The following is a 17,523-nucleotide window of genomic DNA, read 5'->3' as shown; positions in this document are numbered from 1 at the left end:
TTCATAATGGGAGTCTGTACAATTGTTGATAATTACAGAGCCAACAAATAAATGATTGTCTGTTAGATCTTGTCAAATAGAGTTGCAAAATCCAAGCAATTGGTTAGAAAATGAATGTGAATCATAGGTATGATTATTGTTTGTGATGGTGTGTTGTGGCATATTAGTTAGAATTAGATAAATGACATGATTTAGTATGTTTTTGGTATGATATAATAAAATGGAATTATTTGTTAATGGTATATTTGTGGCTTAATTATGAATGAATATACATGACTTACATTTGAAGGTATTTTTAAGCGTACACGGGTTACTACATGGTTTTGTACTTTACATTGGAATGTTACAAAGTCGTGTGTTCTATTTGATTTAAGTGTTAATTGGTATACATGGCCACAGTCTTTTATATGATCTGGAGACATGGCTGTGTACCTCCACCTACATGGTTTTAATCATCACACACGGTGAAACAACACAACTATATCTCATAGCAACACATAGCCTCAGCTTATCATATGGCTTCGTCACATGGACATCCAACAGAGTGAATGATTTCTTGGCGTAACTAGTGAAGATTAACGACCATTAGCAATACTTTCCACTACTTTCCACTAGTATAATTTCAATCATGGTTTATTTATAACAAAGTCCTTGGAAAAATCTCCTTATAAGCCCGGCTTTTCTTTTACTTATGTGTTAATCCTCTTTCTTACATTTAGCTAGCTACTTTAATCTCCTTTACAAATTAGTCCATCAATTTGACTATTTACTCAAATTCAATATTCTTTTTGGCGTCACATTAAATTAATCAAGTCAAATACCATAACTACAATCTGAGAAAATTAATTATTGACTCGTTACACTTACCCTCAAAGTGGAGCATGGTAGTTTGGATCTTCGTAACATCCAGGGACCATTTTTCACCACCACCCTTGGAAATCCTCATTTTAACACTTTGAGCATTCTAGCTTAAAAAATCTCTCCCCTTACTCCTAAGAACACTAATGAATGGAGCCATAGTCCTTTTTAGGCTTGAGGGCTTTTCTAATTATGGCTTCCCATTTGGGTTTTATTCACCAATGGAGATGTCATCAAGATTCTGTCACCCATGTCATTGTCAATTTTTCATGATAAAATCTCAAAGAGATCTTTAATTTTCACTTTCCTTTATCCATGGAACCTTTAAAATTAATCATTTATTTTCACTTTCCTTTAATCATGGAACCTTTTGAATCAGTCATCGATGTGTCTATCAATTTGTTGGACCTCTTGCAATCTTGCAAGTTCTAGATTTTGACTCACCTTTTTTTGTAGTCGGGTGGTTGTAACATCTACCATGGTAAAATCTTAGCTTTGATAATACAGACGAAATTGCAAATTGAAAGGAAAAAGGATGGAGAGAGAAAAAAATGATTAGAGAAGAAAATGAAAAAAAGAGGTAATACAATTATGGCCAAACATAATCCTTCTCTAACGCAACGTTTCATTTATTTTATTTGTTATTTTGATATAATGATATCATTTACATCATTTTATGGAAAAAAAATTAACCAACTAAAAAAATTCTCCAACAACTACCAAAAACTTCTCGCCATTTGGTTCTCATCCAAATCGAGATTTTCAAAAAGAAATTGGAGATTCAACCTCACCTTAATTATGAGTAGAATCAATGGTTGAATTCTTCTGGGATAAATATAATAAAATACTTTCAATATGGATAAACATGATGAAGAAAAAAGGCGTTTGTTGTGCAATTGTTAATGGAAGGCTTTATAATTAGATCGGTTTTTTCTCTCAGATCACATTGTGCAAGCAAAAAAAGAAAGATGAGAAAATCAGGCCACTCAAAGCTTCACATCGCCATGTTTCCATGGGTTGCCTATGGTCATTTCATCCCTTTCTTTCATCTCTCTAATAAGCTGGCTCATAAAGGCCACCAAATTTCCTTCTTTGTGCCCAAAGGAGTTCAACCAAAGCTTGAAAACATGAACCAATACCTCAACTTGATTCAGTTCTTTCCTCTACTTATACCCCATGTCGATGGCCTCCTTCCAGGTGCTGAAACTACATCTGTTGTTCCTCTGAACCAACAAAAATACCTTGCTTTTGCCGTAGATCAAACCAGGGACCAAGTTGAAGGAATCTTAAAGGTTATAAAACCAGATATAGTTTTTTATGATTTCTGGTTTTGGATCCCAGACTTGGCTCGCCAACTTGGGATCCTCCCCATATTCTATGTAGTGGTTTCCTCAATGTCGATGGGGTTAAACACCAAGGCACTAACCAAAGAAATGAATGTAGACGAGGTGATGGAATTGCCTCCTGGTTGCCCTCCTTCTACGGTGAAACTCAAACCTGAAGAGGCTGCTGCAATGTTGTTTGAGGCTGAGGATTTCGGAAGTGGACTGTCGTTTCGGGAACGGATAAGGACTGCTGTGAAAGGAAGTGATGCCATTGCCTTCAGGACTTGCAGTGAAATCGATGGACCATTTGTGACTTTGTCGCTGAAGGATTTGGGAAGCCTGTTTTGTTATCAGGGCCTTGTTTGCCTGAAACGAATACCTAACAGCTTGATGAGAAATGGGTTAGTTGGTTGAGCCAGTTCGAGCCAGGGTCTGCTGTGTTTTGCTCATTTGGAAGCCAGAGTGTGTTGCAGAAGGCTGAGTTCCAGGAGTTGGTGCTTGGGTTTGAGCTATGTGGGCTGCCATTTTTTGTAGCTTTAAAGCCACCCTAAGGATTCTCGACGGTTGAAGAAGCACTGCCGGAGGGGTTTCAAGATAGGGTTGGAGGAAGAGGGTTGGTGTATGGAGGTTGGGTTCCACAAGAGCAACTATTGCACCACCCTAACATCGGGTGTTTTGTTAACCACTGTGGGTATGGAATAATGTGGGAGTTTTTGCTTAGTGACCGCCAAATTGTGTTGATACCTGAAATTGGGGATCAAATTTTGAACACCAGATTAATGGTGAATGAACTCAAGATTGGAGTTGAAGTGGAGAGAGGTAAAAACAGGGAGGTTTCAAAGGAGTCATTGAGTGAAGCCATCAAGTTTGTGATGGACAAGGACAATGAAACAGCTAATATGATGAAGAAAAACCATGCAAAGCTGAAGCAAATACTGTCTAATAAGGATTTTCAAGAAGGATATATCAACAATTTCATCAAAGCTCTACAAGATCTTGTCAAATAGAGGGTCCAAGTTGCAAAACAAGAAGAAAATATCCATTTCATTATTTGGAATGAACTGAAGAGTAGTCCTCGCAGGTTAGCTCTCAAAAGGATTTGGTCAAGGTTCTTTCACCATGTTAAACGACATCTAATGATGCTACTCATTTTCTAGCCAAAAATGGACTGAATAGTAATACTGCCACTATGTGGGTGGAAGATTACCCACCCTTTCTTCATCTTTATGTCATCACTGATGCTATGAAAATCTTCAATTTCAAGAACAATAGCAAAAAAGTCATCCAATAGGCTAATGTAATTTGGAATGAATGTTGTTCCTAATCTACACTTAAAAATGTCATCATTTATTTATCTTTCTTTTTTGCGTTAAGGGTTAAATAAGTTCAATTCAGTCTCAATTAACCTCTCAAACAATAAAAGCATACCAATTATACTCTGATAGTTAATGTGTTGATGTGGCTATTCATGACAGCTGAATAGACTATTATGATGCCAACATGGCAAGTCCACATCAACAAAAATATTTTTTTTTAAATAAAATATTTTTTTAAATTTTTAAAAAACTAAAATTATGAGATAAATATTAAATTTATACATGAACTTTACTCTAATGTGCAATTTGATAGATGAACTTTAATTTGATATAATCATATGCATGAAAACTTGAATTGTGATTCATATATATACATGAAGCTTTGATTTTGATTCAGTTGTACATTTAAATAAAAGAATACATACATTTATTTTTGTATTGAATTAATAGAATGGTTTGTGTATGTAATATATAAACATAAAATTGTACTAATTCGATAATGTTGTTAGTGATTTAAGAAATTGAATCGAATAAAAATATCTTATATAAAATCGCATAAAGTCAATATTCATGCATTGCATTACCCATTAAGTCAAGATTCATGTATAATTTTGATATTTATTCTTGTTGATTTTACTTCTCTCACGAGAGATAAATATCATTTTAATAAGATTTTGAAGTTCTTCTTGTTGATTTTTTATTTAATTTGTTTATTGTAACTTTAGTGTTTGATATATTTTCAAGGTCATTTTATCTATCGGCTGTTAATTTTAATACAAGATATAAGAATGCAATGTCAAGCAACACATATTATTATGATTAAACATGTGCGTAAATTTTTTTAAAAATGAGATATAAGAAAAAAATAAATTTATGTAGCATATACATATAAATTTTTTGAATGTTGATTTATCATTTATATAAATTTGTGTAGTAGACATATATAAATTGTTTTGAATTTTCATTTATCATTTTTATATAATTTTAAAAATTATATACCATAATGTTGGCATAATTTGGCTAGAACATGGCACTTTCGATAGCAAAAATGTAAGCTCAAATAATCATACACAACTAAGCATCAAAACAAACACAACACATATCAACTTATACCGCATCCACATAGCTCATTTTAATGACACAATCCATTAACAATCTATAAGATCATATCATTTACGTGTTATTCATTTCAATGCAACAATCATTTGATTCATCAATTTCATTCCATTTCCTTTTTAAATTTCCAGATTTGAGTAACTTATTTCGCTTGATGGAACCCTAGTAAACGGACTTGAGTACATGTGTAAACTATACTACACCAGTTACTCGTCCAAGTTAAATATATACATATCAAGTCACTCATCTGGGCTAAACCTTTATAACAACACATCAGATTACTCACTCGAGCTAAACCTGTGTCACATAATACATGAGAATATGCAATAAATGCTGGACCTCGATAACATCTGTAATAAATCTCGTACAAGCACGCACTAAACCCTATTGGCATGTGTTAAATATGACTCTTACTTTCAGTCAAATTTGAGAAATAATCTTTCAGTTAAACTCTATTTATCTATTTCAATCAAACACTGATTAGTTTATATTATTTTATTATTATTTGACCTATGAATTTAGCCTATAAATAAGCTCTTTTACAACCTTAGAAAATACACCCATTAGATATTAGAACTCATAACACATTTAGAGAATTTTATGTTTACGTTTTTAGGGTTCTTTGTTTTTAGGTTTTCAGGGTTTAGTTTTTATCTCCATCTTTTGTACTCTTCGTTCTTTTGCCATTATAGTAAAATTATCTTTGCCCGTGGGTTTTTATCCTCTTTAGAAGGGTTTTTCCATGTTAAATTTGTGCGTACAATTTCTCAATTTATTCCGCTATTTTTTGTTTTACTTGTTGCTTAATCGAGTCTATCCTAACAAGTGATATCAGAGCTAGTTCAATTTTCATAGATCAGCTTATTCAGAGATGGCAACAACAAGGTTTAAAATTGAGAAGTTCGATGGTGAGAAAAATTTTAATCTGTGGCAAGTTCGGATGATGGCAATTCTAGTTCAATCCGGCTTGAAAAAGGTTGTTATCGGGAAAAAGCTCGAGAATCTAAATAAAACAAAATGGGAAGAGCTTGATGAAAAGGCTTTGTCTGCAATCTAGTTGTATCTCGCAAATACAGTATTGCAGGAGGTATTGATAGAGAAAACCTCATCCGCCTTATGGAAAAGGTTAGAAACTCTTTATATGGCTAAGTCTCTGGCTAACCGTTTAGTGTTGAAACAACGTCTATTTATGTTTCGCATGAATGAAGGTGAGCTTCTTAGAGATCACATCAGTCAATTCATTACTCTTTTAAATAATTTAAAGAATGCTGAGTTTCATATTGACGATGAAGATCACGCTATGCTATTATTGTGCTCTTTACCCCCTTCATACAAGTCTTTTAGAGAGACCCTGATTTATGGCAGAGACAAACTCTCGTTCGAAGATGTGAAGGGTCACTTGTTTAGTAGAGACAAACTCGACAATGAGTTTCATTTGGATAGCAAGATAGATAAGTAAGCTTCCGTTTTGGTAGCATCAAAGAAACGAGACAAAAAGTGTCACTATTGTAAAAAGTTAGGTCACGTCAAAGCAGATTGTTATAAACTACCAAATAAAAGAGCTGCTGAGAGTAACGAGGAAGATGTAACTAGTGCTAATTTGGCCGATGAAAACGGTGATGATTTCATGTTAGTGTTAAAGAGCGATAACTCCAAGTTCACGTCCGAGTGGATCCTAGATTCGGGATGTTTTTTCCACATGTGTCCCAATAGAGAATGGTTCTACACATACAGTTCGGTTGAAGGTGGAGCTGTGCTCATGGGAAACAATTCATCTAGTAAGGTAATTGGTATTGGTACTGTTAAAATTAGGATACACGATGGGACGATTATGACACTCTCAGATGTCAGGTATGTACATGATTTACGAAAGAATCTCATCTCATTGAGTATTTTAGACTTGAAAGGATGCAGAATCAACATCAAGTCAAGCGGCATTAAAGTATCTCGTGGAGCTCTCATTTTGTTAAAATGTAAAAGAACCGGCAGTCTTTATATTCTGGAATGTTCTACAGTGACTGGTGAAATCGGACGTCCCTCGTCCATTATGGAGTCGAAGTCAACTCATTTGGAGCAGAGGCAACTTGGTCATAGGAGGGAAAAAGGTATAACCGTTTCGTTGAAGAGAGGTTCTATTTTGGATGCAGGTTTTGAAAAGTTAGGGCACTGTGTTTGTGAAAATTAGACTCGAGTTAGTTTTGATTTGGTAGTGTACAAGTCCAAGGCTAGAAGTCTTCCAATTTCTAAGCACAAATTTGACTCAATTAACTCCCTACATAGTTTAAGATAGGTTCGTGGCGGGCTTTCTCAAAGATGGTGTTGTGGAAATATAAGTCAAGGTGGAGATTTGTTAAATATGACTCCTATTTTCAGTTAAATTTGAGAAATAATCTTTCAGTTAAACTCTGTTTATTTGTTTCAATCAAACACTGATTAGTTTAGATTGTTTTATTGTATTTGACCTATAAATTTAGCCTATAAATAGGCTCTTTTACAGCCTTAGAAAATACACCCATTAGATATTAGAACTAATAACACATTTAGAGAATTTTGTGTTTACGTTTTGAGGGTTCTTTGGTTTCGGGTTTTCAGGGTTTAGTTTTTATCTCCATCTTTTGTACTCTTCGTTCTTTTGCCATTATAGTAAAATTATCTTTGCCCGTGATTTTTTATCCTCTTTATAGGGGTTTTTTCACGTTAAATTTGTGTGTTCAATTTCTCAATCTATTCCACTATTTTTTTTACTTGTTGCTTAATCGGGTCAATCCTAACAGCATGTCAATCAAATCCTAACTTTTACTAAGTTCATACGGGCATCGATTTCGCTTATTTCAATATCTAACCTATAAAATAGGGTTACATATGACATTTCTATATTATGTAATCATTCGTATTTATGCATTTGTATCCTGTATTATTACGTAATAACCAACTTTACACAACATTCCAATTCAGTCAGATACTAGCTAGTTATACCAAATTCCAAGATATTTCAATTATATACAAATATTCATATATTAATTAAATACAATATGCACAAATATTACCAAATGAAATAGTAAGCTCCATATGAACTTACCTAATCAAAACACAAACAAGTTGATTCTTCAGGGACTAATTAACAATTTTAGTTTTTCCTCGGTTGACTTTGCTTTGATCCGATTCTTAATCTATAAAATTATTTCATAAAATCAATAAATATTAAACATTCTCATTTTACACCATGAAATGAATGAATCTACACAAACTCATTTTTCGATACTCTTAAAATTTTACATTTTATTCAATTTAGTCTTTCAATTCGAAATACTCATAACTTTAAATTTTAAGCCTCAATTTAAAAATCGATTTCACATATATTCATTAGGTACCCTCCACTTCCTATTCATATCGAAATTTCACAACAATTTTGTATTTTATTCAATTTGGTTCTTATGTTCGAAACAAATAATTAAGTTAAATTAATTTTACAATCTAGTTCTTTTTCATAATCTAAGCTTAAAGTGTATCAATTTCAAAACTAATTCTTTAAGAAATCAACAATGACAACTTTTCTTTAACATATTTACAAATTGGTACAAGGTTAGCTAAATTAAATTCCCATGAACTCAAATACATAAAAATTTCAAGAAAAAGTCCTAAATACCTTGATCTCTCCTAGGCCGAATGTTTGGATGCTTGGAAGGGTTTTTCTCTTTTGTTGATCTATGGTGGACGGTCATTTGAAAAAGAAGATAGTGGAATTTTTCATTATCTCAACCTTATATACTTTAATTAACTAAAGATAATCTAACTAATTACTTTAACTTAGTTTTTTTAACTTAAAAATTACTTATTATTAATTCTTAATGGGATATGGCATGAACATCCACTAACTCGTATTTATTTATGGGCTATTAGGCCTTTGGTTAATTGCTATTTAGGTTCTCAAGCCTTTTGTCAATTAAAATTTCTTAGCGATTGAACTTTTACAATTTAATTCTTGAGTCTTAATTAACTATTAATTTGAAAAAATTACTAGACCAAACTTTAATATATTCTTGTATCATCTCCGTAAATATTTATATTTAATATTTATGGACTCGATTTACTGAAAATAAGGTTTCGTAATTGCCTTTTTGAAACCACTGAAAATTGGGTTATTATGTAACTTATTTATATAAAAAATAACTTTCTAAAGTTATGTCAAAAATTATATTATTTATAAGAAATGTTATAAAAGTTTTGGACAATTTATAAATTTTTTTATAAAGATTATATATTATTTTTATTTAATTTACGTATTATAAAAATATATATATAACTTAGCATAAGTCTTTCTCCAAATTAAGTTTATATATGTTCATATAATTAAAGCTATAGACTATTTGGACCATGATCTCAAATATTATAAGTGTAACAGCCCGGTTTTAGTTAAATCAGAACAGTGATTTCAGAACCACAAATCCAAAGTCGTAGAATTATTTTAATATTATTTTTGGTGTTTACAGCATGTTAATTGATATGTGTGAAAATTTCATAAATTAATTTTACCGTTTGTATGCTTAATTTGATAAAAAGGACTTAATCGCGTAAATTGTAAAAGTGGCATACTAATTGTGTAAGTATTTATTTGCTATGATTAATTAACTATGAAGCCCTTAAGTGGTTATTTGACCCTTAGTTAATTGAGTGGATGATTTTGGGTTTATAATATATGGTTTTCTTATTAAATTATAAAGGTTAGTTTTGTAAATTAGTAATATAAGTTAATATAATAAAACATAAGTAAAATTTTAGCATGTTCATCTTTCTAATTGATGAAAGTTGAGAAGAAAAGAAAGCTTTGAATGTGGTTTTAGGTTCGGTACTCATTTTGCTCAATTAAGGTATGGATTTTGTTCGGTTTTTGATAATTTTTACGTTTTTGAGATCGTTGCTTTGAATACTAGCTAGCCCATGCTTGAATTTTCAAAATTTTTGATGTATTCATGATTTGCAATTGATGATAGCCTGATGTTTTTGTTGTTTGATGATGAAAAATAAATATTTGTTGATAGATTATTATGTTTAATTAAGTGACTTTTAATAAAAATGTTTATTAAGGATTAAATTGTGGAATTTGCAAATTGAAGGGGTCAAAATATGGTATAAATGAAATAAATGGGTTGCTAGGGACCTAATGAGAATTTGGCCTAACATGGTTTATTGAAATTTTGAGTATTTTGTGTTGTTTTAAATTAGGGATTAAATTGTGATAATGTGAAATGTTAGGGGATAAAGTGAAAATTACCCATTTATGTGTTTTTGGATGAAATTGAATGAATTTGTAATTAACTAAGTTAAATTTGAATTTATTTAAATAAAGAAAAGAGGAAATCAGATTTGGATCGAGGGAAATCAAAAGCTATCGAATAGTCGTTCTGGTCCGTACGAGGTAAGTTCATAAATAATAAGTGTTCTTGAATTCAAATGTATATATTAAATAGCTTTCCGAATTGAATTGTATATATATACACATGTTGCCGAAATTAAATGGAGTATTGGCTGACTTGTTATAAGCATGAATTGATCGAATTACAAAATAGAAAGCCCCGTATGAACCTTAGGAAATGTGTAGGATACTGATGTCATGACATTAGGATTTCCGATGTGTGATTCGTGTAAGACCATGTCTGGGACATTGGCATCGAAGTGAGAAAATGTGTAAGACCATGTCTGGGACATTGACATCTTATATAATTTGTGTAAGACCCTGTCTGGGACATTGATATCGTATATAATTCATGTAAGACCCTGTCTGGGACAGTGGCATCGATATGTGATAACATGTAAGACCATATTTGGGATATGGCATTGTATGAGCTTATATGATTTCCGTGTATCCTTAACAATCCCAAATGGTTCAACGGGCAATGTCAAGTCGGGACCAAATGTGAAATTTGAGCTAAATGGATCAGGTACGTGTGAAGTTTTTATGTTTATGAAAGTTAAGGTAAGTAAAGTACTTAATGTGATCATATGAACTACATGAGAAATGTGATTATATATGTGTATGGAACTAACTAGATTCAACTATTTCGAATTGAATTATGAATGTTCTTGTGATGATTTATTTGCTTATGGGTTACTAAGCTTTCCAAACTTACTTTGTGTGTTTATTCGTTGTTTTATAGATTTATAAAGCTAGCTCGAGTTAGGGGATCGTCAAGGAACTTCGTCACACTATCGATCGCTATTTCGATACTTTGAAAACTTGTATTTATGATTTATGGCATGTATAGATTAGTTTCGATAATGTTCATTTTGATTTGTATATATGTAGCCATGCAAAAATGGCTTGCTAATGATGTTTATGTTTGTGTATTTTCAATCATGGTATAAGCTCATTTTGTGAAGTATGTTTCATGGTATATCTTGTGTGATGTTTGGTTTTATAAAATCGCTTTGAATGATACTAATGTGGTTGATAGATGTGTATTTGGGTGTGGTTTTATTACGTAAGTTGGCTATGCAAATGAGCTTATTCTGTGAATTGATAAATGGAAGTGATGTTTACATTCAATCTTGTATTTCGAAAAATTTGGTATAGACATGAAGATGATTATTTAGTTAGATGTTAATTTCATAAGCGTATGTAATTACTTTGGTTGTTTTGTGAGATAAAATTTAGGTTATATAATGCTTGTTTATATTCGACTAATCTTAAGTAAAATAAATGTATATGCCTATGATATGATCATTTGTGGTTTGGCTATTTGGGTAAGATTTGTGATGATAAATAATGAATGTGATTTACTTGTTAATTGGTTGGTCATTTTGGATACTTAGGTAATGGCTAATAATGATCATGTTTTGTTGTCATAATGTTATTTTATCATGTGCCGTGTTATTAATCTAGCTAGCCTATTTGATAAGAAATGATTTGGTTATGTGTGTGTAATATTAACATATTGATTGGTACATAGGTCTTTTATGTTGGTTCAACAATTGAGCTAGGAAATAGCTATTGATAATAAGGTGACTATACGCATATATATATATGGATGGTATGAAAAGTATATTTGATCATGTTATAAATTAATTAATGTCGTATATGTGAATGAAAAATTAGGCCATGTAATATGGTTGTAATTTTGTTTTTAATATGTGCATGTACAGAAATTTATAAAAATGATATGATTAACATTTAGTTAACGAAATAAATGTATTGGCATATATTCGATGCATGAAATGTAAAGATATATGTTTGGATATGTGTAACACCCCTAACCTAAATATGTCACCGGAATAGAGTTACAGAGCATTACCGGAGTTACCGATTCATTTATCAGATATTTTATTAATCCGATATCTTTTCTTTTCCACGTTCAAGTCTCGTATTCGAGTCATCCGGATCTTTATAAATAAATTTGAACGTCATTTTCATTTATTTCATGTTATAATACATTCAACTAATGCTCTAAACAAAATTACCATTTTACCCCTAAACTTTTAATTAATGACGATTTCATCCTTAGGTTAAAATAAAATAAAATTCTTGCAATTTAATCCTTATTTCCAGCCGTTATTCTCAAACAAATTGATAACAACCCATGAATTCTATAAAATATCAGAATTTTCCATAATTTCAACACTTTTCAATTTAATCCTTAAAACATGTTTTTCCCTGATCTTGAGCTAAATTAATAATTTCATTCAATTTTGTAATTTTAAATAATAAAATAATCCATTTCATGCAAATTGGTCATTTTTAACATTTTTTTTACAAAATTGCCCATAAAATTTTACTTTTATTCAATTTAATCCATGAGCCTAAAACATGCAAATTAGCCATGCTAGCTGAATATTCATACATATTTTCCTCCTCCTCCTCTCCATTCCACATCCTTAATTTATATAACATGCAACAAGTAACATTATCAATAATTTCACTATTTACTTATATGTATATTCAAAACTGTCCATTTGCGTCATAGTCACTAAATTATTTATATCTTAAGATACAGAACCGAAATTAAGATCTGCTAATTTTCCTTGAAACTAGACTTACATATCTTATTACCATAAAATTTTCATAATTTTTGGTTTAGCCAATAAATACAGTTTATTCTTTAAATTTACCCCTGTTCTGCTGCATGACAGTTCTGACCCTTCTTTACTAAGAATTAATTATCTCATCGTACGAGATTCGGATGATGTTCCCGCTTATTTCTATTGAAAATATACTCTTCAAATATTTTAAACATATTAATTTAATCCCTTAATTATTTTTATCCAATTTTTGATGATTTTCCAAAGTCAGAACAGGGGAACCCAAAATCATTCTGACATTGTCTCACAAAACTTATTATATCTCATGATTTACAATTTCATTGCTTACACCGTTTCTTCTATAAGAAACTAGACTCAATAAGATTTAATTTCATATTTTATTCATCCTCTAATTTGATTTCTACAATTTTTGGTGATTTTTCAAATTTAGACTATTGCTGCTGTCCAAAACTGTTTTAGTGCAAAATGTTGATTTTCATTTTGCCCCAAATTTCACAGTTCATACAATTCAGTCCTTACTTAATTAACCCCTCAATTAAGCTAATTTTATCAATTAATACTTTTCCTAGAAATTATAAGTTATTTCATAACTATTGAAATTCAGAATTTCCACATAAAACTCTAACTTCAAACTCTTTTACAATTTAAGTCCCAAACATTCACTTTCTATTCAATTCTTTCAATAAAATCAGCATATAAACAATTTAAAGCTCTAATTCCATGCCAAATCATCATATACTTCCAGCACATATTCATAGAAACTTTCAATTTCTTTCATAGAATCAAGAACTAATGAATTCAACAAGTGGACCTAGTTGTAAAAGTTACAAAAACACAAAAATTTCAAGAAATAATCAAGAATTGAACTTACTTGTAGTAAAAATATAAAAAAAACAGCTTAAAGGAACTCTTCCATGGTGTTTTTGCTGATGAGAATGCAGAAAAATAAAGAGAAATCTAGATAATTCAACTTTAGCCCTAGCTTTATTAAGTAAATTTTGTAATTTTCCAATTTTGCCCTTAATTCCTCTTATTTTCTTGCTTATTTCATGCCCTTGCCGTCCAGCCCAAATAGACCTTGGGTATATTTGCCTTTTAAATCCTCTTTAGTCCTTTTTGTTCAATTAGCTATCAGTACTTTAAAATTTCTTGACGAAACTTTAATACTAACTTATTAACACTCCATAAATATTTATAAAAATATTTATGGCTCAATTTAAAATTTTTGAGGTCTCGATACCTCGTTTTCGATTCTAATTATTTTAATATATATATTTTTACTACACTATTCACTATTTCAAAATTTTTCCTAACTTCACATTTAACTTATACTCACTAAATTAATAATATTTTCTACTCATTTGTCGGATTTAGTGATCTCGAATCACTGTTCCGACACCACTAAAATTTAGGCTGTTACAATATGTATTAAGTACATGTAACATGGCTTTGTTGCACAGTAGTTAATTCGAATATGTGGTTAAATAGTTAATATTGGCATGTTTAAATTTAAAGCATGATTTGCTTATGTATTATAAGTTTGTACATGATTTTAAATTGAAAAAAATTTGTTCCGAGACGTGTTTTGGTCTATAATGCCTCGTAACTCCAATCTGGAGTCGAATATGGGTTAGGGGTGTTACAATAAGGTCAATGCTAATTATGCAAATAGAAAATATTTTCTTGCACCATATCATGAGGTATGATACTATTTGAGAGAATGATGCTAAACGCAAGTACCTTAGGCAACTCTCAAACTCTTTAATTTGAAACATTCAAAGCTTCAAATATGGTTGAGAAGACATTTATTGTTCTCAAAAATAATTTTCTCATATTAACAACATCACCTTAGTATAGCATAAAAAATAATATCGGATCATACTAACAGGTTGCATATTTCATAACTTCAATCATAAGTGGAATTGAGATGATCCATAATTCGAAAAGTATATGGAAAAAAGAGATCGTGAAAATCTTAATTATGCAGATTCTGATTCGAATGATAATGAACTCGGTCAAGGACCAACAAAGTAAAAAGCATATGTTAAATATTAAAGAGGAATAACTCAACAAATACGCACTAGAACAATAAGATAGATTTGCATATGATAATTATTTTTCTTGCTATTTTTGTTAGTAATCGTATTATTAACTACTTTTTAGACTAACATAATTCATATGATGGTTTGATTTTAATTTTTTTATTTGATTAGAAATTATTTTTATGATACTTATAATTTTTAAAAATATAAATTATGTAATCAGATAATTACAATTTGTACTACCAAATATGACACAGGGAATTATAATATAATTACACTCTGTCAGTTAAACGCATCTAAGGTACAAAAGAGTGTAATTACTACCCTTCAATAATTACATTCTCATTCAATTACTTTATGTTAAAATTAAGGAAAGAAGGTCAAAATTAATTATGGAATCTATTCATATATGTGTGTGAAGACAAAAAAGGAGGAACTTGGATGTTGGATCAAGTGAAAAATGAAAGGAGAAAGCAATAGAGTAAAAGAAAGTGTGATATTCAAGTGCTAGAGTTGTAAGTACTTTTTGAATTTTATTTACTTAGAGTATGTGTGCTTTTGTTAAATTGAGGAACTAAATTTTAATTAATGGAATTGGTTAATTGTAGTTATGAAAAATTTTGACATTAAAAATTAGTAGTTAATGTAACATTTTAAAACTCCCTTAATCATAAATAGTAGAATTTTCGAAAGAAATAGAAATAGAATTTATCAGTAGAAAAAGCCGATGGATCCCAAAGTTAGTTGAATCAAAGAATTATACTATGATGTATTAATTTAAATTAGGGACTAAATCACAAAAATGTGAAAAGTATTGTGGATCTAATATAAATATTTAAAATTTATGGGGTCAAAAAATAAATATAGAAAAGTTCAGGGACCAGAAGTACAAATACCTTAGAGGTGGAAAGTCCAAAATGTGGAATAAATTGGTATATGAGGACTAAATGGAATAAGTGGAGAAATGAAAGAGACTAAGTTATAATTTTGCCAAAAGTGAAAATTGGTCAATAGTGGAATTGTAGAGAATTAGAGAGTCAAAATGGTTATTTCTCAATTAAGATAATTATCATGTATTATCATGATAATATTTAGTGAATATTTGTTGTTGAGATTTTATTGGTTGAAATATTATTTTATTATAAGAATTTTGTTATTAATTAATGGTTAAGTAAAAAGGAAAAGATGAAAATACATTATCATCATCTTCTCCATCATTCACACCACCACCATGAAAGAGAGAAGTTTTGAAAGTTATTCAATTTAGTTCTTTCCATCAAAATTCACCATGTTGACCCAAAAATCAAATAAATTTTCATAGCCACCAAGAACAAAAAGTAATAAGAAGACTATGGTGAATATAAATATCATCTTGGACTCAAGAAAACAGAAGTTGGAGGATAGAGAAAATTAAGTTATGATCTAAAATCAAGAAAACAAGATAAGAGCCTTAAGGTTTCATCAAAATTTTTTTTTTTTGGCTTAATCTTGTTTGAAAAGCATGAAAATGACGTTGAAGTAGAGTTTTCTTATATAAAGTATTATGTTGTTAACATGTTCATGAAGGGAAAAAGAAAGAGAAAGTGATAAAGATGTGAAAGAAAGAAAAAAGAAGCAAGATCGAGAAGTGAGATTTAGTAAGAAAAAACTAAATACCCTTGAATTCTATTTGTTACCTAAGGATTAGATTGTAAAGAATGCTAAGTTTATTCAGGATAATTACATGAAATTGATAAGTACATGTAAATGTATGTTTCTACATCCTTCTTACGAAAAGAATTTATAAGTAGAGGTATGTAATGGAAGTCATAAAAGAGAGTAAATGTTAAAGGTTTTACTAAACAGTTTTTTTGGATAATAACCAGTTCCAACTTTGAAAATTTACCAAAATTTATAGAAATTTAGCTAGAGGTTAATCCAAACATGAAACTCAAGACTATTGAGTTTGTTTTTTTTTATAGAAAAAATGGTGTAAGCAATGGAATTGTAGATTATGAGATAAGTAAATTTAAGTGAGACAAGATCAAATTGATTTCAGGTTCTCCTACTCGAATTTGAAAAATCATTAAAAATTATACAAAAATAATTAGAAGATGAAATTTATATGTATAAAAATCTTAATGAGTCTAATTTTAATAGTAACAAACCAAAACATTATACAAATTTTGTATTGAAAAATAAATAATTTTCAATGGAAAAGGATCGAGCTACCTAATAGCGAGAAAAGTGGAAGATTTGAAAAAAAAATTGTATTAATTGGTTTGATTTAAATTTTTTGTCATAATTTTTATATTAAGGACGAGATGTCTAGTTACAAAATTTTTCAATGGAACTTGATTATCAATTCTGATGAATGAGATATAAATAAAAAAGTAAAAGTAGGTTAAAATATGAAAATCATAAAATAAATACTACTGTAAATAGTTTGACTTGGAGAAAATAATTTAAAAAGAAAAGTAAAAGTCTTAGAAATATTCTTATACTCATGTTGAGTAGGGTGTGCAAATTTCGGGTAAAATTAATTTAACCGACTAAACAAAATTAATTCGGTTAATCGGTCAGTTAATCGAATTAATTCGGTCGGGAGTCAATTAATAATTTTTTGAAAGTTTGATTTACGGTTAATTCGATTCGAAATCGGTTAATTAACCGAATTAACCGAAAATTTATATTTTTATATACATTTTACATATATTAAATTCGGTTAAGTTTTGATATGTTTTATACTTGTTTAAACAAAAAAAAATATAAATTTCAGTTAATTCAGTTAATCGACCGAATTAATCGAAAAAGTTCGGTTCGATTAATTTCTTTTTAAAAATTTTTAATTTG

At 30.0% G+C, this 17,523-nt stretch overlaps 1 protein-coding gene across 1 annotated transcript; it reads left to right on the top strand.

Annotated features, from left to right (window-relative positions):
- Window positions 1-1,826: 1,826 nt before the first annotated feature.
- Window positions 1,827-3,190, top strand: LOC108481831 (UDP-glycosyltransferase 79B6-like). The gene is made up of 2 exons (XM_017784909.1): window positions 1,827-2,592; window positions 2,736-3,190. The coding sequence occupies exons 1-2, from the start codon at window positions 1,827-1,829 to the stop codon at window positions 3,188-3,190; spliced, it is 1,221 nt and encodes a 406-aa protein (XP_017640398.1).
- The last annotated feature ends 14,333 nt before the right edge of the window (window positions 3,191-17,523 follow it).

This window comes from Gossypium arboreum, chromosome 1 (assembly GCF_025698485.1).
Source record: "Gossypium arboreum isolate Shixiya-1 chromosome 1, ASM2569848v2, whole genome shotgun sequence".
Classification (NCBI taxonomy): Eukaryota; Viridiplantae; Streptophyta; class Magnoliopsida; order Malvales; family Malvaceae; genus Gossypium; species Gossypium arboreum.
The sequence above is the reverse complement of the archived record's forward strand: the minus strand, read 5'-3'. Positions and strand labels throughout refer to the sequence as shown.

Excerpts from the sequence above, each read along its gene's own strand:
- LOC108481831 (XM_017784909.1), top strand. The coding sequence starts at position 1,827 with ATGAGAAAATCAGGCCACTCAAAGCTTCACATCGCCATGTTTCCATGG. Across the intron at positions 2,593-2,735 it reads GATGAGAAATGGGTTAGTTG|GATTCTCGACGGTTGAAGAA; the intron begins GTTGAGCCAGTT and ends AGCCACCCTAAG.